The sequence below is a fragment of the Pelophylax lessonae genome, assembly GCF_965119305.1.
Source record: "Pelophylax lessonae genome assembly, chromosome: 12".
Classification (NCBI taxonomy): Eukaryota; Metazoa; Chordata; class Amphibia; order Anura; family Ranidae; genus Pelophylax; species Pelophylax lessonae.
Genome location: NC_138779.1, coordinates 53,076,198 through 53,098,402, shown reverse-complemented (window position 1 = coordinate 53,098,402; position 22,205 = coordinate 53,076,198). Strand labels below are relative to the sequence as shown.

At 47.5% G+C, this 22,205-nt stretch overlaps 1 protein-coding gene across 1 annotated transcript in view; it reads right to left on the bottom strand.

Annotated features, from left to right (window-relative positions):
- The window catches only part of LOC309568471 (cryptochrome-1-like), a 50,289-nt gene extending 43,750 nt beyond the window's left edge, over positions 1-6,539 (bottom strand). Inside the window, exons 1-3 of the mRNA XM_082274145.1 lie at positions 6,441-6,539; positions 3,384-3,615; positions 660-854 (exon numbers count right to left, since the gene is read on the bottom strand). Of these exons, the coding sequence (XP_082130271.1) occupies positions 660-854; positions 3,384-3,598 (410 nt within the window). The 5' untranslated portion in view covers positions 3,599-3,615; positions 6,441-6,539. The remainder of the gene's footprint in view (positions 1-659; positions 855-3,383; positions 3,616-6,440) is intronic.
- Between the last annotated feature and the right edge of the window lie 15,666 nt (positions 6,540-22,205).

The window sequence follows — 22,205 nt, the reverse complement described above, 5'->3', positions numbered from 1 at the left end:
GAAAAAGGGTCCGGAGCTTCTTTGGGGCGACCTGGAGCGACCTGCATTGACTTCAATGTTATGAAGTCCGTGCTGGCCGCTCCGAGGTCGCGGTGCGAGCTGCGCGCCGCGACCTGTGAGGTCGCCCCGGCAAGTAGCGTCGCCCCAGTGTGAACGGGGCCTTAAAGCGTATGAACTCATTTGTTTTAGTTTCCAGTGCTCACGCTTCTTTGTTTCTTCTGCGGATATCCGCTACCATACTTCCGTGATGCCTTGTACCTAGGCTCTTTAACTGCTACGTTATACATACAGGTGTATTATGAATATCTAAATTCTTTGACATTTGTACTATGTTACTGCACTTTATCACGTTTACCCTTGATGTGCTCTACCTATGTTTATATGCACTTTGTACTATGCGTTTTCCTTTTTTGTTCAATAAAGTTGAATTTGAAAAAAAAAAAAAAAAGATAGCATTAGGACAGAAAGCTAAACTGGTATTGTTTAGCACCAAATGTTTGGGTCTATATAATAAATGGTTACCATTGTACTATATATATATATATATATATATATATATAATAAATGTCACAATGTCAATGTTATCCTGCAGCAACCACAAACACACACAACACTAGTAGGCGCCCTCATCCACTCTGCTCTGTAGTTCAGTCACTCACCTTTCTACATCATAAAGGGTGTTTGAGACCCTCTGTATGACCTCCACGTTGTGTTCAGCCGCCAGCCTCTCCACCTCTGCATCCCGCTGCTTGGAGTATGGTTCGGTGTCCACCTCAAAAGTCAGCCTGGTCACTTTCCACTTTTTGAAAAGCATGGGGAAGACCTCAGCAGGTTTCCCTCTTACTACGAAAAGCCTGAAATGTAAGAGAATCAGATAAATGCAGGAAGAGAAGTGACCACAAAGAGCATTGATCAAATAAAAAGGAATTCAGACTGAGAACTAACCACTTAATTCTGCTTGAAGGGAGAGCCTTCACCCACATAGTAAATCCAAACTTCACCCAAAAACGTTTTATTTCGTTTTGGAAAGAGCAGAGAAAGGTTGGAGCTTCAGACAATTTTTTTATGGTTGTCTGTGTCCCTGTTGGGCAAATTTCCCTTCACTTTCAGTGAAGACAGGAAGTGAGGAAAAATCTGATCTCTTCCAATGGGGAGAAAACAACAACATTTTTAGAAGAGTGGGGAAGGGTTATATCTTCTGTGCATGGGAGCTAACCTTCACCTCAAGTTTAGGATTAGAGGGTTAGGATTAGAGTTCGAATGGGTTAGGGGTTAGGATCTTGTTGACAACCACTCCCCTATTTCTTGTACAGGTATCACAGGGACAGGAAGTGAGGGAACAGCCTCCCACCCCTACTGGGAAAATTACAACTTCCTACTTAAAATTTGGCTGGTGTATGTAAAGCCCCTTGTATTAGACCCCCTGTCAAATTTTTTTTGCCGTCTATGATCCTGTTTGGGAGAATTACCCCTCTCTAATTGTTCTGTTGACCTATGTCTCTGGTACAGGAATGATGGGGAATTCACCACATTTATTTTTTTAAACAGTTTTTTGTATACATATTTTTCTCTGGCCAAGTGTTTAGTAGGTCCTCTTTCTCCTCTAGTGGTGGCTGGGCTGTACTGGTGCCCAGAGTGCATAAAGATTGTCTGTTCAGCAGCAGCACTGCGGTTCCAAGCTGACACAATGAAATACCCCAAGGGGGCAGTCCAAGGCTCTTAAACTCAGAGGAAGTAACACTAGATGTCATATAACCCTGAAGAACAGTGGTCAGCAGGACTGGAGGATGATGCAAAGGACAGCAGCGTGCAGTATGTAAATATTGCTTGAAAAACTTGGTGCATTTATGACTTAGAGGAATTAGTTGCGGTAGCTAGGGAGAATACAAGAGGGTTTAAAAAGCTATGGGCACCATGGATACACTTTAGGTCGTTAGATGCATATAAGAGCTTACAAGGGGATGGAATATACCTGGCAGTTTAGGGGTGTCATATTTTTTTTTTTTTTTGTCGTTTGTGTTTTTTTTTTTTTTTTTATGAATTATTTGAGCATTGCGAGTTTTGTTGGTTTTTTTTCTTCTTTATGTATGTATTGATTATTAATCAATAAAAATTATAGTGTAAAAAAAAAAAAAAAAAAAAAAAAAAAAGAAAAAAACTTGGTGCACACGTAAAAAAAAAAAAACATTGGAGTTGGGGGTTAACACATGCTTATAAAAGCCAATGCTTCATTAGTTGGACTCGCTGTCTGGATTTAGGCTTCATGCACATCGCTGTACAACATGCAGAGCCTGTGCAATGACTCTCCCGGAATTGGTGCGTACAGCCCCCATTGAGATGGATTAGAAAATGCAGCTGTATGCAGTTGTGCACCACCGGTTCCATAATGCACCAGCACAGACATTATATGCTTTCAGAGCATAGGTTCGTGCATTTGCTTTACGCAATCTCTGGCATACAACTGCATACAGCTGCATCTTCTAATTTATCTCAAAGGGCTTCTGCACACAGCGGCTGTGGGTCCTGGAAGGGAAATTACACAGGCTCTGCACGCTGCATGGCTAAACCCTAAGCTGTCCATACATTAGTCAGTTCAATCAGCAGGTTGACAAAAAAACTGACTTGATTCCCCCATCTACACATTGCACATTGGAGGTGAATGGAGGAACCCTCCGTGCTGTGTCCTTGTATTCTGACAGTCGGGAGACTTCCTCACAGTCAGAATACACAGATCAGCTATAGCCTGCAGCTTTGATTGAGTGACTGAAATCTGACAGGATCAGTAGACTGACTTCTGTTCAACCACCGTGGCCATACATGGATTGCAATTGAATTGGTCCCTGCTAGAGATGCACTGATATATCAACCAAAAATAGGGTTACCAGCATTTTGCCAATAGAAAAAAAAAAAAAAAAAAAAGGTGATAATGACATGCTACGTCCCAGTGACTTCAATGCAAAAATTGCCCACCCTCCAGTGACTTCAATGAAACCCCCCAGTGGCTTCAATGCAAAAATCGCTCCAAGTGGCTTCAATGCAAAAATCGCCCCCCCAGTGGCTTCAATGCAAAAATGGAGCCCTATTGACATCAATGCAAAATTGCATCCCATTGACTTCAATGCAAAAACGCCAGCCACATTATTTCAATTAAAAAAAAAACTGTCAGTTTTTTGGTTTTTGCACAATGCATTCAAATTTTTCACCGGGATTTTAATTTCAGTGCACCACTAATCTCTGCTGAACCAGCCGGATTTTGATTCATGTATTCAGCTTTACTGCTGTACATGTCGCACTTCATCTCCTAGGGACTACACAGTGTATACTTACTTAGGAGGGTCCATGCATTCCCCATGTAGAGTCTGATCTGCTCTGATCTCTCATACCTGGAATTGATCTTTTTAAGGTTTTCATCCAAATCCTTCAATGTCTCGATGAGAAACCTCCAGCGGTTGATACTAACTCTCATATTCCTGGGGAACCAGGGATCCAAGATGAAAATGGGGTGCAGTTCGGCACAGTCCTTCATGGCAGCGAGCAGGGCGGGGTTGTCATGAAGGCGAAGTCCCTTTCTGAACCAGTGGATTGAGCGGTGGGTCATGGTGCCTGGCCTCTGAGCTGCAGTTAGAAGGTTACAAGTTACAGCAATATAAAGACACCTACAGACTTTATTCACAAGGCTATGCAAAGAACAATGGCCCTAGTGACCATCAGCAATCAGATATCACCGTTTATCAAAGAGGGAATGCCTGCAATGCTGTACTACACTTTGGGTTCACACTGGTGTGATACGGGAACTACAACAATTCCTGTGCGGGTTCCCACATCACATCTGAATCGCAGGCCGTTCATACTGCGCTCTGCAAACCGCGGCAGGTTTCAATAGAAAGGTAATGACACCTCCAAATCAGTTTCACAGAATGCAGTGGGAACTGTAGAATCAGATGGAATCGGATCACATGTGATCCATTTCCAGTGGGGACCAAAAAAAGGGTCCTGCACTACTTTGGTGAGAATGCGATGCGATTTCAGCCATACGAACTGTATTGCGGAATTTTAATCACACAGACATTGCATGTGATGTGCACAGGAAGACAGTGCGAATCACTTGCAGTGTCTGCAATCACATTAGTGTGAACCCAATCTCAAGGTTTGCATAATGAAATAAAAACCAAAGACTCTTATTACAAATGTACAATCACTTTGCACCATAAGATAGCTAATCTCCTGGCTCATCTGCACTCTCCTGCAACCTTTTCAATTGAGTGCTGTGAATGATACTTTTTTTTTTTTTTTGCACTAATAGTTCATTTTTTTAAGGCAAGCTTTCAGGACGTATCACCTTCTTCTTGGTAAAAGAAATACAGATAATACTGCTTAGACTAAGAAGATGGGGGTAGACCCTGAAAACTCGTCTTAAAATTGTACCTGTTAGGGCTCAGTCACACGGGCAGGCAGGGGCAATAAAATCAGGCAGCTAAGTAGCGTTTTTTCTGCCCCCACCCTAACTGCCCACCTAAGGCCTCTTTCACACAGGCGGACCGTTCAGATCCGCCTGTCCCATTTTTTTGGCGGATCTGAACGGTCCCCCCATGCATCCCTATGGGGCATCGGATGGCAGCGGAGACATGTCCGCTGACATCCGATCCGTCAAATCTGGACGGATGGAAACTCTATTTTCCATCCATCCAGCGGATCGGATCGGATCGGATGAGAACGGACAGACGGTCCATTCCCATCCGATTTCCCCCATGGAGATGCATGGGGAACTGACAGCTGTGTCTCTGCACACAGCGTGGAGACACAGCTGTCCTCCTGCTGCTCAGCGGGGGATCGGCGGCTCGATCCCCCGCTGAGAAAAACGGAATGTGTGAAAGGAGCCTAATGCCCCATACACACGTGCAGATTGTCTGCAGACTTACCAAAACCATATAATATGAGGTCAAACCTAAACACTTTCAATTTGTATGCAATCCGGCAGGCCCTTGCACTACATAGAAAAGGTAAGTCTGCAGACAAAAGTCTGCAGATAATCTGCACGTGTGTATGGGGCATAAAGAAAAATTTTCAGCCTCCAGGCCCTTACTTCATGTCTGCAGCAAAAACAATCCCTGTGTTGCATTCAGCGAGTGGTACGGTTTTGTCACATCCCTGTCTGCTGATCTCCTGCTGCCTCTTTGCAACCGCGTCTTGTCTACATGCACTCCAGCAATGGCTGCATGGCATTTCGCTGCCCTTTTCCTGATGGTGAACACAGGGTGTTGAAAAGGCCACATGTAGTCTCCATCAGAGGCTCAGATGACAGCCCAGTTGCAGAACTGGGAGACAGTGAGAGATTTTTGTTACAATATAACAGGAAGTGCTGGAGCAAAGACCTTCATGGCAGGATCACCAGGGATTGTTATTGATTATTATTGTTATTGAAAGCTGCAGATTTAAAAAGATTCAAAAAAGTATTGAAAAAACAGGTTCACACGTTAGGCCTGGGTTCACACTACTGCGATGAGGGAACCAGCGAGATTCCAGTGCAGGTTTCCACACCGCATCTCCCCCACAGGCAGTTCACACTGCCCTCTGCAAACCGCTGTGGAAGTCAATACAAAGTTAATGACACCCCCAGATCGGTTTGCAGATTGCAGTGCGAACTTTGAATTCGGCCCACTAACATTGCGAAAGTTGAACGATTGAGCGTATCAAATGCTTTTTCAAACTATTTTCTAGCTGTGTATGACCAGCATTAGCAATATAAAGGTGACCCCGCAAGTATTGATCACTCAATTGATCATTCTATGCAAAAAAAACAATCTAAATGTATTTATCGTAAACGTCTAGCCCACTATTTACTCAATTTAGTAAGCGTTTGATCCACTTTAACCCTGGCAAACTGATGGGCTGTGGACAATTCTTATCAATTGTTTATGATCGATCTAATTATTATCTATATTATTTCTTTTTGGCGACAGGCATTCTGCGATTCTGTATGCGTGAGTCTACTGCGATTCATTGGACGACAATCGTGGCAAAAGCGCGCTGCGTTTGGGGTGCCATTGAAAGTAACGGGGATCACAAATTGCATTTTGAAGTGGTTCAGGATTGCGATCAGAGTTGTGGCGATTCCACCCACGATCCGGAATGCCACGGTGTGAACGGAGCCTAAGTGTCAAACAACCGATCATAATACAGATCGCTTAAATGATCTTTTCTTCATAGATCATTTCGGATAGATCGAATTGTTAGCAAGGTGTAACCACCATGCGCCTGCAAAAGGTATGGCATTTTTTTGTGTTTGTTCCTGCATTGCACAACTGTAAACTGTAAAGAGAAGCATGCTGGAGGATGAAGATTAGGGTTTAACAAAACACAGAGAGCAGCATTAAGAAATGAACACAGACAGGGCTGTAGAGGAGTCTGATCCCTGAGCAGAATGATGGGAGTAGTATTACCTGCAATGATGGAGATTCAGATACTCAGAGCTGGCAAAGCTGAACACAAAGTTGTTACATCACCAACAAAGAGTTATACAACATTCAGCTTCCTGTCTGCTGCCCAATGAGAGCACAGCATGCTGGTCACACCTCCAGTCCATTAACCACTTTCATGCTGGAGAGGAGTCAGAAGCCTCTATCTGTTCCCATCATGCTCTGTGTCTGAGCAGACAAGGCTGATCACAGCAGTGCCATTCAGGGTCATGCAGCATCTGCAGCCACAGCAGACTGAGCACTCTGTATAAAAAGCCCAATAAACACAACACAACAATGTGAATGTTCTTTTATATAATATTCATTTGTCAGGTTTTAAAAACTTACACATGTAGAATATTAGTAACATTTTCTAAGCCTCTCAATCATAATGTACATAGTAGAGATCGACCGATTATCGGCAACACCAATATATCGGGTGCCGATATGCACTTTCCCCAATATATCTGTATCGGCATTTGGATTTGCCAATATTGCGGATATTTAGGGAAAGTGCTGTACCGGGGTGATGCCTGCAGCTAGAGGCATCACTCCGGTACCGGTGTCCATAGCTGACGGTCGGCTGACTTGAAATGACAACCGATGCGGCAGAGAAGCCACTCAGCTGTCATTACAAGGAGCGGGAGGGGACGCCCCCCCCTCCCGCCGCCTTCCGCAGCTCCCCCGGGTCTCCCTCCTACATCCTACTTGCCGCCACCGCCGAATTGAAGACCCGGTGTAACGTTAAAAAACCCTACCTCGTGAAACTTCCCTACCCTCGTCACTTCCGGTGCACCTACGTCATTGAACACTGCGCATGCTAACAGCTCCGGAGGGTAGGGAATTTTCACGGGGTAGTGTTTTGTAACGTTACACAGCATCAGCTGTTGCCGCGCGTACATTAAATCATCTCTGCTGCAACAATAAATCATCTCGGCTCCAACCCCTCTGACTTCCCTGATCTCGGCCCCAAAATGTAAAAGCGACGGCGGGTCTATGAAAATATAAATCACGGAGATCTCGGCTCCGTGAGTTATATTTTCATAGATCCGTCGCCGCTTTTATATTTTGGAGCCGAGATCAGGGAAGTCAGAGGGGTAGGAGCGGAGATGATTTAATGTTGCAGCTGATGCGGTGTAACCAGTGGTGGGATTCAAAAATTTTAGTAACCAGTTCCGACTTTCCCAGCAGAATGACCAGCGTGCCACTGCCCCCTTTCAATGCACAGTGACCAGCGTGGCCCCTTTCAATGCACAGTGACCAGCGTGGCCCCTTTCAATGCACAGTGACCAGCGTGCCCCCTTTCAATGCACAGTGACCAGCGTGGCCCCTTTAAATGCACAGTGACCAGCGTGCCCCCTTTAAATGCACAGTGACCAGTGTGCCCCCCTTTCAATGCACAGTGACCAGTGTGCCCCCCTTTCAATGCACAGTGACCAGCGTGCCCCCCTTTCAATGCACAGTGACCAGCATGCCCCCCTTTCAATGCACAGTGACCAGCGTGCCCCCCTTTCAATGCACAGTGACCAGCGTGCCCCCCTTTCAATGCACAGTGACCAGCGTGCCCCCTTTCAATGCACAGTGACCAGTGTGCCCCCCTTTCAATGCAGAGAGACCAGCGTGCCCCCTTTCAATGCACAGTGACCAGCATGCCCCCCCCCCTTCAATGCAGAGAGACCAGCGTGCCCCCTTTCAATGCACAGTGACCAGCGCTGCGTGCCCCCTTTCAATGCACAGTGACCAGCGTGCCCCCCTTTCAATGCAGAGAGACCAGCGTGCCCCCTTTCAATGCACAGTGACCACAGCATTGCCCCCAATCATTGCAGAGTGCCACAGCATTGCCCCCAATCATTGCAGAGTGCCAGCCACAGCATTTCCCCCAATCATTGCAGAGTGCCAGCCACAGCATTGCCCCCAATCATTGCAGAGTGCCAGCCACAGCATTGACCCCAATGATTGCAGAGTGCCAGCCACAGCATTGCCCCTAATGATTGCAGAGTGCCAGCCACAGCATTGCCCCCAATGATTGCAGAGTGCCAGTCACAGCATTGCCCCCAATGATTGCAGAGTGCAAGCCACAGCATTGCCACCAATGATTGCAGAGTGTCAGCCACAGCATTGCCCCCAATGCCCAATGATTGCAGTGTGCCAGCCACAGCATTGCCCCCAATAATTGCAGTGTGCAAGCCACAGCATTGCCCTCAATGATTGCAGAGTGCCAGCTACAGCATTGCCCCCAATGATTGCAGAGTGCCAGCCACAGCATTGCCCCCAATGATTGCAGAGTGCCAGCCACAGCATTGCCACTAATGATTGCAGAGTGCCAGCCACAGCATTGCCCCCAATGATTGCAGAGTGCCAGCCACAGCATTGCCCCTAATGATTGCAGAGTGCCAGCCACAGCATTGCCCCTAATGATTGCAGAGTGCCAGCCACAGCATTGCCCCCAATGATTGCAGAGTGCCAGCCACAGCATTGCCCCCAATGATTGCAGAGTGCCAGCCACAGCATTGCCCCCAATCATTGCAGAGTGCCAGCCACAGCATTGCCCCTAATGATTGCAGAGTGCCAGCCACAGCATTGCCCCCAATGATTGCAGAGTGCCAGCCACAGCATTGCCCCCAATTATTGCAGAGTGCCAGCCACAGAATTGCCCCCAATCATTGCAGAGTGCCAGCCACAGCATTGCCCCCAATCATTGCAGAGTGCCAGCCACAGCATTGCCCCCAATCATTGCAGAGTGCCAGCCACAGCATTGCCCCCAACCATTGCAGAGTGCCAGCCACAGCATTGCCCCCAATCATTGCAGAGTGCCAGCCACAGCATTGCCCCCAATCATTGCAGAGTGCCAGCCACAGCATTGCCCCTAATGATTGCAGAGTGCCAGCCACAGCATTGCCCCTAATGATTGCAGAGTGCCAGCCACAGCATTGCCCCCAATGATTGCAGAGTGCCAGCCACAGCATTGCCCCTAATGATTGCAGAGTGCCAGCCACAGCATTGCCCCCCAATGATTGCAGAGTGCCAGCCACAGCATTGCCCCCAATTGCAGAGTGCCAGCCACAGCATTGCCCCCAATTGCAGAGTGCCAGCCACAGCATTGCCCCCAATTACAGAGTGCCAGCGATCCCCCCGCGAGACCCATGCACTTACCTCACGGACGGTCTCGCAGCTTCTCTTCAGTCCCTGGCTCTCCGAGTCCTCAGTCCTCCTGCGGCGCCTCCTCCTCGTCCAATGGCACGGTGTTCGCCTTTCGGCCAATCAGGAAGCGGGAGGACCCGATCCCTGATTGGCCAGGAGGAGGATCCGTGTGACAATAGCGAATTCTCATTCGCTATTGTCACAGAATGGGCGGGTCGGGGCGCACTGCTCCGCTCTGCGGGTGCGCGGTCCGAGCGCGGGACATTCAATTGTACTGCGCGTCCTTAGACGTGCAGAGGGATTCAGCCGGTTCTGCGAACTTGCAGAAAGTTAGTAACCGGTTCTATGGAACTGGTGCGAACCGGCTGAATCCCACCACTGGGTGTAACGTTAAAAAACACTACCCCATGAAAATTCCCTACCCTCCGGAGCTGTGAGCATGCGCAGTGGTAAGCTGCTCAGCTGTTCAATGACGTATGTGCACAGGAAGTGACGAGGGTAGGGAATTTTCACTGGTAGGGTTTTTTCACGGAACACCAGGTCTCCATGTAAAAAACCCGGAAGTGATGTCATGACATCACTTCCGGGTACTCGGCGCCGAATTAAAAAACGGACAGGATTCAAAACAGCCAAACTTGGCGTTTTTTAATGCTTTTCAGTGCCGAGGAGGGGTTTGTGTCTTTTAGAGGAGTACATAAAAAAAAAAAATTTAATGTACGAAAATATCGGCAGATATCAGCCGATACCGATATCCAATGACCAAAATATCGGTATCGGCATTAAAAAAACTCTATCGGTCGATCACTGGTATATATAATTTTTAAAGTGTACCTAAGACCATGAACACAAATGTAATATATTGCATCTTACCGGTCCTTACCACAGGCAGTAAAAAAAACAAAATTGAGCTGCGGTTTTACGCAGTTTTACCTCTCCCCCTGACTGCCAACCTAATGCCAACCATACAGCCGGAGGAACTGGTCACATGCCGCAGCTTCAATGCTTTGTGTTGTGGGCATCGCCTGTCAAACCTGTCAATGAGGCCGCACCACAACCATAGCTTCCAACTGTCCCCTATTTCGAGGGACTGTCCCTGATTTGGAACAAAGTCCCTCTTTCTTCCTCATTTGACCCTCATTATATAAAATGCACTATTTATCTTCCAAAAAGTATTTCCCTCTTCTAAACCTTTCATCAAATTCCTAAATTGCTGCACTTGTAAATGTCAAAATCCAGTATAAAGCAATAGTAGTGGTAAAAATACACTTGGGGATTTAACTAATTCTTTTTTTTTTTTTTGTATAATTCTCCTTCGAGGGGATGTGGCAGGAGGTGTGTCCTATGCCTACATACTTTTGCTTATAGTTGTCCCTTGTTCCCATTTAAAAAAGTTGGGAGGTATGCCACAGCTGGGAGCCAAACACTTGGCTTGTGGCTGTGGTGCATTAGTCCAGGCATGTCCAACCTGCGGCCCAGGGGCCACATGCGGCCCAGTACCCCAGGCAATGCGGCCCACTGCCCCCGACAATTTTTTTTTTGCTGGAGAGGAAGGAAGTCAGGTCGGGAGCATGGCCACAGCGGCTTCCAACTAACGGTAGGCAGAGGCTGCCTCTGAGGGGGGGGGGGGGGGGGGAGAATGTGCAGTGTTTCTGACTCCTACCACCATGACCACTTCAAATCACTGAAGTGGTCATGGTGGTTAGAGTGTTCCTTTAATATCTCTCATAAGAAGTAAACCTCTGTATACTGATTCCATTTAATTTCATCATCCTCTAGCTGTGTTAAATCAGTGTGGGGGGTGCGGCGGCACGGGAAGGGCACGGCGGCATTTTATTATTTATATATCTTAACTATAGTATATATTTTATATGCGGCCCGAGAAAATTTCTCTACACTCAATGTGGCCTAGAGAAGTCAAAAGGTTGGACACCCATGCATTAGTCCCATTAGGGATGGTCTCATCTGTGTTCGGATTGTAGTCCCAACCCACCTGAGCAATCCCGCCAGGAAGCCGTCACTGTGCACGAGAGCAGCGGCTCTCTCTGATCACGATCTCCTCATAGGCTCCTGCTGCTGTCAATTGCAGCCAGTGAGGAGGGAGCGGGGGCGGGGCTGAGCCGTGCTATGTGACACACACATTTCGGCTCAGCAGCGAGCTTTCTTGAGTGCCCACTATAGCAAGCAGCTTACTTCACGCCGCGGCGGCCGGATCTTCCATCCACCAGCAGCAGACACAGCGGAACTGTGCTCCAAGGACACAACAGCTGAGGATCAAGATGACCTCCCTGGATACTGTTTACATGCCTATATTTTACCCACTAAATGTGAGTTGTGAATCGTCTACCCGTGTTCAATAAATGTTTTTTACTACTGCACTTAGAGGCTCCTCCTTTCTCCTCTTCTCTTAACATTTCAATTGCAACAGCTCAGTTCATTCTGCCATTCCCGCTACCTTGAATACTTGGATTTTTTCCTAGTTGCTGGCAGGCTGACAGACAGATCTTTTGTCACTTGGGGCCCCATTGGTGAAAAGATGAGAGACCCCACCAAATGTTCTACTGAATGCTATAGATAGAACAAAGCTGCATGATGGGGTCACCTTCTTCCAGTGGATTCTCCACAATGCACAATAAACACTTCCATACCTGGCCTATTCTGGCACTCCTCTCTTACATGTAAAATCATAATTTTTTTGCTAGAAAATTACTCAGAACCCCCAAACATTATATAATTTTTTTAGCAGAGACCCAAGGGAATAAAATGGTGGATGTTGCAACTTTTTATGTCACACGGTATTTGCGCAGCAATTTTTCAACTGCATTTTTTTGGGGGAAAAAAAAAAGGTTTCATGAATTAAAAGAACACAAAACACTAAAGTTTGCCAAATTTTTTGTATATTGTGAAAGATTATGTTACGCCAAGTAAATAGATACCTAATATGTCATGCTTTAAAATAGGGAACACTCTTGGAATGGTGCCAAACTTCGATATTTTAAAATCTCCATAGGCAAAGCTTTAAAATTTTTTACAGGTTACCAGTTTAGAGTTGCAGAAGTCTTGGGCTAGAATTGTTGCACTTACTCTAACGTTCGCAGCGATACCTCACATGTGAGGTTTGAACGCTGTTTACATATGTGGGTGCGACATACGTATGCATTCGCTTCTGTGTGCAAACACGCAGGGACAGAGGCGCTTAAAACATTTTTTTATTGTTTATTTTATTTTTATATTTTTACACTTTCCATTTAACTTATTTTTTTTTTTTCACTTTTATTCTTATTACAAGGAATGTAAACATCTCTTGTAAAAGAATAGGGCATGACAGGTCCACTTTATGGAGAGGTTTGTAAGGCCCCACATCTCTCCTATAGGCAGGAAAGACTGACATAAAAAAAAACCCATCCTGGCCTTTCCAGCCGAGTCCACAGCACTATTTACAACTGCCAGGCCAGACGTGACGCATAGCATAGGGACAGTCCCTCGAAATAAGGTACAGTTGGGAGCTATGCTTTTTTTTTTCTCCTGGGGCCCCATTGGTGAAAAGATGAGAGGCCCCACCAAATTTTCTGCTGAATGCTATAGATCTAACAAAGCCGCATGATGGTGTCACCCTCTTCCAGTGGATTCTTCACAATGCACAGTAAACAAAAGTCCTGGTGTAAATGTAGCACTGCCCCCTAGAGGACTGCTGAGAATTACACTTTCTGGATTCCCCTGGGTTACCCTTAGCAACTGACAGCAGATAAACAGCAATGAAAGTTCTTGGCTCAGTCAAAAATCAATCCAGGGGATGTTGTTTTTGTGGTTTTATTTAGAACTTAGATAGGACAAGGGATGAGTGGGATAATCCAACTAGTAACTATGCACAATCTTGAGGACAACTGACTGTAGAATGCGTCAAGGCCGCTGCTTCACCCTGCTACTGAAATGAAGATATATTAAATGTTTCCGCTTTCAGATTCTCTTCAGGGTTATAAACTTGGCACCCCCTTTACTCTCACTGCCTGTGTGCTGACACCCGTCCGCTGACTCTAGCCAATGGAGTGGTCCCCTTCCTGGCAGACCCCCGGGCAGGTTTCTCTGTACTCACGGACACTGGTTTTCCAGAGTCACCGTTGCCTCCAAACTCCACAGTCAGCGTCCGCTGGACCTCTGGGTTCAGCCACACTTTCTGGTTCACCAGGCCGACTGCCTGTGACCACCTTCCACAGCTTCAGAAGAGGAGACAGCCGTTACCCTCCTTCTGGGACTTACCCTCCTTCTGGTTTCCCGCCCAAAGACCCCCTGCCACATGTGTCCTTGGCTTTTATAACATATACCAGGATGCACCACTTTCCTGTGCCAACCCATTGAGATAGTCACAAAAACCTGTGTCACTGGCTGGGTTTCCTCCACTGTCCAACAGGCCACCCTATTGGATACAGTGGGGACACTCCCTCAGACCAGATGAATCACACCCTGGACGCATGCAACAGGCCTACCTATAAATTCTGCTCCCTGATAGGCAGACAGAGCAACTATGTTTTACCTGCTACTCCCCTGATAAGCAGTCAGAGCAAATTACACTCCCTACCTAGCACCTATCTAGGAGGGTGCTACATAAGGAAGGCCATTGATTCCCCCATCAACACAGTCAGTGTTAATGGGAGAATCCCTCCCACAGAGCTTTTGTGTTCTTTCAGTGGGAAGGGGGGTGGGGACCTGTCCCTGTCGGGAGAACACAGTGACTGTTGCTAACCACTATAGCTACTGGCAATAATGGCATGCTAGAAATCTGACATAAGTGCAAAAATTATTATAAAACTGCACTTGGTGAAAAAGTGTGACAAATTGATACCCTACACAGCTGCACTCATAAAACACACCCCAAAACAAATGTACTGTATAACAAAGCTCATACATCACATATGTAGCGGGGTCTTCCATTATACTAGTTCTAAAAGACTGCTGCTTGACATTTGAGAGGAACTCGGCTCCATCTAGTGGCCAAAAGGACACATTGCAGCGGCTATGGAATGTCTTTTGATGTTATTTTCCTTTCAGGAAGTTGAGCAGTCTTCATCGCCCATAGTGCTTTGAGAATACCAGGGTGCACTGCTGCACCGCACAGCCTTCTGGGGGAAGCTTTATAAAGGAAGGGAGGAGCCAGGCTCACTCTCTTGGGAAAGACACAGTGAGACAAGCAGGATGCCAGTGCTGTGGGCTGATGCTGTATGCTAGGCCGAAACTCCTGGGCCTTAAGTGACTAAGTTGCAGTGTTTCATCTCCAGTAGAGGATCCCTCCTGGAGGTCCCATCGATGTTCTACAGAGACCAGACTCATCCACCCCAAATACCTAGCGCGGCTGGTGACAGAGGCCGGAGACTGAGACAGCAGCGGAGGCTTCCTGGGAGACAGTCCTGTTGGTGAGAGGGCACCTGCCCAAAAACTGACTCTATCTATCAAAGAAGTAACTTTAGTCAGGATTAGCCTTAGAGTAGTAGAAGGCAATATACCAGGTGGCCCAGTACATCTCTCACAGAAGTTTTACCGGCAATCCTGCACAGACACCCCGCGGTGATTACTAACTGTTGCTGCCATTCTCTCTATTGATCACCCATCCTCAATGTGGATTACAAATTGCGAGTGCACCAACGTTGCTAGCGAAGATATAGAGAAGAAACAGCGGACTCAGATAGGTCTGACATTCTGATACTGTGTCTAACTGAATGCTGAGCCTTATCTCCAAAAGTATAATAGTGATTAAGATGGTGGTCCTATAGGCTCTGAGACATTTCCTGAAACAATTAATGTGCCCTTGAGGAGTGATATCACAGTATTTATCTTATCTTTGATTAATTAATTAGTATATCCTTTTACAAAGTCATATTTTACTGTATCGAAACTGTTTATTTGATTCACAGTAAATAACTTTCCTGTTTAAAAGCAAGCTTGTGTGTGGTCACCTTGTATTACCCAGAAGGACTGCAGCTGGAGAGAGGTAACAGGTCATTATTATTTATTGAAGTGTTATATTCCAATCTGTGTAGCCATTTGGTATTCCAGTCCTATTCTGGGTCAGTTGTGCCTAGGGAGGGTTCGAGCCAATTCTGTGGGTTGTTAGGCAGGACGTAGACCCAATAATCTAATCAGCAGCTCCTGCGGGGGTGGTGCTACACGTGGGGGCTCGTCCGGGATCATCTACAGTCCTGCAACACAACCCTCTCAGCCACAGAATCCCCCTCAACGCAGAAATGGATCCTACCGCTGCAGCCGAGTGGTGCAGGGAAGAGAATGTCGTAGTGGAAAATGGCCTGGTGGTTGAAATCAAGGGAGAGGTCTGGACTGAGGAAAAACTCCTCCCAGTTTTAAGGGCACTGTCCACAGACAGGAAATTCTGGGTGACTGACATAAAGACAGACACCACCGTTCCACACACGTATGCATTGTGTGAGTGGAGGAAGGGGGTCCCTGATTACTTTAAGGGAACCAGTGTAAAGACTACTGACCAAACAGAACTTTTCTTAATACATCCAGAAGTCCTTACTGAAGGTCCCTCATCCACCACTCCTGGGGGATCCAGCAAAGAAAAAGGTGTCCAAGAAGGGAGTCCAGAGTCACCACCTTTGTCTACCTTTAGCTCAGAACTGTGTGCTGTTCTCGGGGAAATCGTAGCAAAATGTAGTAAGGACTCCCCAAACTATCTGATGACTGAATATAGGAAGCTCAGGACATTCTCTGGGAAACAGCCTGTGCCTTCGACAGAAGATGGGTTTGAAGAGTGGTTAGATACCGCCACTCAGGCTTTGGAAGAGTGGGAGGTACCAGAACAGCACAAGAAACAGAGAATCACAGAAAGTTTAAAGGGACCTGCACTAGAGGCCGTACGTAATCTCAAGCTAAGCAAAAAGAACTGTACTGCACAGGATTATCTAGACATTCTACAAGATGTATTTGGTCGGACGGAGAACGTGGCTGAACTTCTTTACCAGTTAGACCACTGTTACCAAGAAGAGGAAGAGAAGTTGTCCGAATTTATTAGACGCCTAGATAAGATCATCCACCAGATCTTGATAAAGAAAGGGATAGACCCCCGGAAGGTAGATGAGACTCGTGCACGGCAGGTGCTGAGAGGGGCTCAACCCTTAGATCCCATTGCCATACTGTTGCGAACTCGCCAAGATGGTGGCATTCTGGAATACCCTGACCTGATCCGAATGGTCAGAGAAGAAGAGGTCATGTTAGACAACAAAAGGAAGAGTCGGCAGTTTGACTCAACTGCTCGTGTCAGAGTGATAAGTGCAAAAGAAAGTGACTCGCAAGTTGAACTCCTAAAGACCCAGGTGTCCCAGTTGATAGAAATGGTGTCCATCCTGACTAGTCAGGCATCTACTCTACCTGATGGGAACGTGTCAGAGAAGCCGGATAAACCTTCTAACCTTAGAGTAGATCCGGAACCGAGACCTAGGAGATCGCTAACTTGTTTCAACTGTGGGGGAGTAGGACATGTTAGAGGAGTATGTCCCAGCCCAGGAAATGTCGCCTCAGAACCTCGCAAGCCAGCGGAAAAACTTCAGAGGGCACCCGTGAAGGAGTCGACCGGGTGCCCGCCAGTTTCAAGGGAATCCAAGAGACTCAATGATTCAGGGAATCTGAGTCAGGGAGTCAGATCCAGGTACAACGCCCCTAGTTCTATACTCCAGGCTACTGAGAGAAGGAAAATCAATGCACACCGGGCCCAGAGGGGACTGAAGTCCAGAAGAAAAAAAAAGAAAAGAGCCTGGGTGCAGAGAACTGAATCAGACAACAAGGCCACTTCAAGAGAATTCCCAACTAACTTGGTCGGGCCTTCCCCTGTAGTCTCTGTCCAGGTAGAAGGAATTTACACAAGAGCCCTCCTTGACACTGGGGCCCAAGTGACTCTTCTGTATAGAGACTTCTATGATAAACACCTTACCCATCTACCTCTGCAGAAGTTGGAAGATCTGGAGATATGGGGTATCGGGACTCAAAGTTTTCCCTATGACGGGTATATGCCAATCAAGTTGACCTTTGACCCATCAGTGGCTGGTGAAGCTGAAACCTTCGACACCCTAGCGGTGGTCTGTCCTCGTCCGCCAGGGGCCAACAAAAGCTCTCTCATCGTAGGGACCAACACTGACCTAGTAAGGCGCCTCCTGACACAACTGGTCCAGGGACAGGATGCTCCAGCGCCAAGGATTCACCCCATGCTACGGCAGGCCTATCAACGATTAGTATTGGAGCAAGAGACTCCTGCAGAAGGAGTTGGAAGACTCTGGAAGTTGGACAGAACGGAAAAGGTCTTGCAGCCAGGAAAGGTGGCTTGTCTGAAAGCTTCCGTTAAACTCACATGGAAACAGCCGGGCCCTTTTATCATCTTTGAATCAGGTCCACAGGAAGAGGAGAGAGGGATAGAAGTAATCCCTGAAGTGATCCCTTTGAAGGTGTTACAGAAAAACCATGGAAGGGTTTTAGTGAGTGTCAGAAACACCTCTACTACACCGGTGAAGGTACCGGCCAGAGTGCTGTTGGGCCAAGTTAACCCGGCTACCCCAGTTGTCCCATCTGATCTTAAAGAGAGGGGAAGGGGTGAAGATGTTATAGAAGAGCTCTGCTCTGGAAACGCTGCCCTCCCACCAGAATGGGTGAAGAGGGCCAAGGCACAACTTGCTGGATGGCGAGGAATATTTTCTAGGGCTGAGTTCGACGTGGGATGCGCCAGGAGTGCCACTCATAAGATCCGCCTGAGTGAGGACAAACCTTTCCGAGAAAGAGTCCGGCGAGTTCCCTTAGGTGACTTAGAAGATCTACGTCAGCAGCTGGCGGAACTCAAGAAGACTGGGGTTATTCGAGAATCCAGGAGCCCATATGCTTCTCCGATAGTGGTAGTCCGGAAGAAAAACGGATCTCTGAGGCTTTGTATCGACTACCGAACACTGAACAGAAGAACCATCCCAGACCAGTATACCACTCCTCGAATCGAAGACGCCCTACAGAGCCTGTCAGGGGCGAAGTGGTTCAGTGTGATGGACTTAAAGAGTGGGTATTATCAGATCCCCATGCACCCTGAAGATCGGGAGAAGACAGCCTTCATCACCCCTGTGGGGTTCTTTGAGTTCAATCGCATGCCTCAGGGATTGTCAGGGGCCCCTGCTACCTTCCAAAGGCTGATGGAAAGGACCGTTGGAGATATGAATTTGATAGAGGTACTGGTATACTTGGATGATGTTATCGTGTTTGGCAGAACTTTGGAAGAACACGAGGAGAGGTTGGAAAAGGTCCTGAAGAGGCTACATGAAGAAGGCCTGAAACTTTCTCCTGAGAAGTGCCAATTCTATCAGTCCTCGGTCCATTACCTGGGCCACATCGTGTCTGAAGAAGGGGTGGCCACCGACCCGGACAAGCTGGATGCTGTCGCCTCCTGGCCGAGACCTACAAATGTGACCGAACTTCGGTCGTTCCTGGGTTTTTGCTCCTATTACAGGAGGTTTGTAGAGGGGTTCGCCAAGATTGCCCGACCCCTCAATGAGTTACTAAAGAACGAAGAAGATGACGTTCCTGAACTGGTCAAGCCAATGAAGTCCACCATGGGACCCCGGAAGGCCAAGGAGTCCATCCAGGATCAGTGGACCCCAGAATGTGAAGGGGCTTTCATTCAGTTGAAAAAGAATCTAACCACTGCCCCTGTGTTGGCCTACGCAGACCCCACGAAACCATATGAACTACATGTCGATGCCAGCCGAGATGGGCTGGGTGGGGTACTCTACCAGGAACATGGGGGCCACCTGCGACCCGTAGCCTACGTGAGCAGGAGTCTACTACCTGCTGAAAGGAATTATCCTACCCACAAACTTGAATTCCTGGCCTTAAAGTGGGCAGTGGTCGACAAACTGAAAGATTACCTGTACGGAGCTGAATTCATTGTCAAGACGGATAATAATCCCCTTACCTATCTGTTGACTACAGCTAAGCTGGATGCAACAGGACACAGATGGTTGGCTGCCCTCTCTAGCTTCAACTTCAGCCTGAAGTATCGGCCAGGAATCGGGAACAGGGATGCAGATGCCCTATCCAGAAGGTTGCATGCACCACACGAACCTGATGAAGAATGGACCCATTTGGCTCCAGAAGGGGTGCGTGCCCTATATCAGGGAACTGAACTTCGATCCAGAGGAGGATCAAGAGCCGAAGAGATTGGGGTTTCGGCTGTCGGAGTACCCAAATACTATTGCAGGGTGACCCAGGTTGAAGGGGAAGATTTACCCCGGCTGTCCAAAAGGGACTTGAGGAAGGAGCAGCTGGAAGACCCTCTGGGAAAACTTCTTTTGGAAGCCTTGGAGATCCAGCGCCCTGAGTTGCTTCTCACCGACTCTCCTCAGGGGGCCCGTCTGTTGCATAGAGAGTGGACCCGGTTACAGATCCGAGAAGGGGTGGCCTACCGAAGAGGCCCATCTGAAGATCTGGAGGAGAAGTGGCAACTGTTCTTACCAGCTAAATACAGGGAGAGAGTTCTGGCTGCTCTTCATGATAATCATGGCCATCTGGGACCTGAAAGAACTTTTCAGCTTGTCAGAGACAGGTTCTACTGGCCCTGTATGAGGGCCGAAGTTGAAGGATACTGTCATTCTTGTGTCCGATGTATACAAAGGAAGACTCTGCCACGTCAAGCAGCCCCAATGGGCCATCTGCAAAGCCAGGGACCCATGGAACTGGTGTGCATTGATTTCCTTTGCCTAGAGCCTGATCTGAGTGGCCAAGGGAATGTCCTTGTGGTAACAGACCATTTTACCAGATACGCCCAAGCATTCCCAACAAGGGATCAGAAGGCCTCTACAGTAGCCAAAGTTCTTGTAGAAAAGTTCTTTGTACACTATGGGTTACCACAACGCCTCCATTCAGATCAGGGAAGAGACTTTGAAAGCAGACTGATCAAGAGACTGTTAGATCTGTTAGGCATCCAAAAGACTAGAACTACTCCCTACCATCCACAAGGGGATGCCCAGCCGGAAAGATTTAACAGGACTCTTTTGGACATGTTGGGGACTTTAAGCTCAGAGAAGAAACAGCATTGGGGCAAACATGTAGCTGCCATTGTGCATGCCTACAACAGTACTGTCAGTGATGCTACTGGATATTCCCCTTATCGTCTAATGTTTGGACGAGAGGCTCGATTGCCAGTGGATTTGGCCTTTGGCATCTCGCCCGATCACACCTCTTCAGCATCGCACAAGGGATATGTGGACCGACTGCGGAAGAGTCTGAAATCGGCCTATGATAAAGCTCAGGCCACATCTGATCAACGTGGACTGAGGAATAAAAGGAATTTCGACTTAAAAGTTCGGATCCAAGACTTGCAACCAGGGGACAGGGTATTGTTGAGGAACTTGGGTGTCCCGGGAAAACACAAGTTGGCAGACCGCTGGAAGTCCCAACCTTATGTTATCTGCAAGCAACTACCAAACCTCCCTGTGTATCAAATTCGGCCTGAAGGAAGTGTGGGTCCATTGAAGACTTGGCATAGGAACCATTTACTGCCTCTCTCTGAAGCAGTTCGCATGCCTCCTGTCGTAGATTCGCCAGAGACCCCTTCGACCTCTCGCCTGTCCAGACCAGTCACCAGATCTCAGTCGACACTCCCAGATGTGAGGGAGGGAAATTCTCCATCTGAAGATCTGGAAGATGAAGAGGAGGTACCTGACTGGATGTGGTCGTCTCAGTTACCAGAACCCACACCTGCCTCCCTGTCTTCATCCGAATTGGCTGACAGAGGAACCCTTCGGGCGGAAGCCCCCGAATTCATACCTTTCCACATGCTTCCAGAAGAAGTAGTTGATGATGAAGATCCTGAGGAGGAGGTTGCACCTTCCTCTGAAGAAGAACTGACCGCTCTTGAAGCATCAGATTCCTGTGTGTTGGAACATGAGGAGGAGGACATTGAAGAATCCCCAGAAGTGGCTGGTCCTAGTACCTCTGAGATCGTGCATCCCAAAGAACAGAGGGAAAGAAGAGTCATTCACCCGCCCAAAAGACTGACCTATGACCAATTGGGTGAATGCTCAGAAGAGGCTATCTTTACTTCCAAACGAACTCTTGATCAGCCTAGTTCTTCCACCGCAGATTTGGTGGAGGACAACCCTAGCTCACCCCCAGGCACATCTGTACAAGCCACTCAAGTGTCAGGGGTCTGTGCACAGAATTACCTTCCCTCCCCTGACAATTGGTGGGAGGTTCCTATGTCGAACCTGTGTTGTAATATGCAGTTGTTAAGTTTGAACTCTGCTTATGAAAAGGAAGATGATTCCCTGTTATGCATATGTTAATGTTTTTTTTTGTGTACTGCCACCATATGCACTGGAGTACATGCTGTTGTCCTCTTTGGGGACCAAAGTTTCTCAAGTGGGGGGAGTGTGTAGCGGGGTCTTCCATTATACAAGTTCTAAAAGACTGCTGCTTGACATTTGAGAGGAACTCGGCTCCATCTAGTGGCCAAAAGGACACATTGCAGCGGCTATGGAATGTCTTTTGATGTTATTTTCCTTTCAGGAAGTTGAGCAGTCTTCATCGCCCATAGTGCTTTGAGAATACCAGGGTGCACTGCTGCACCGCACA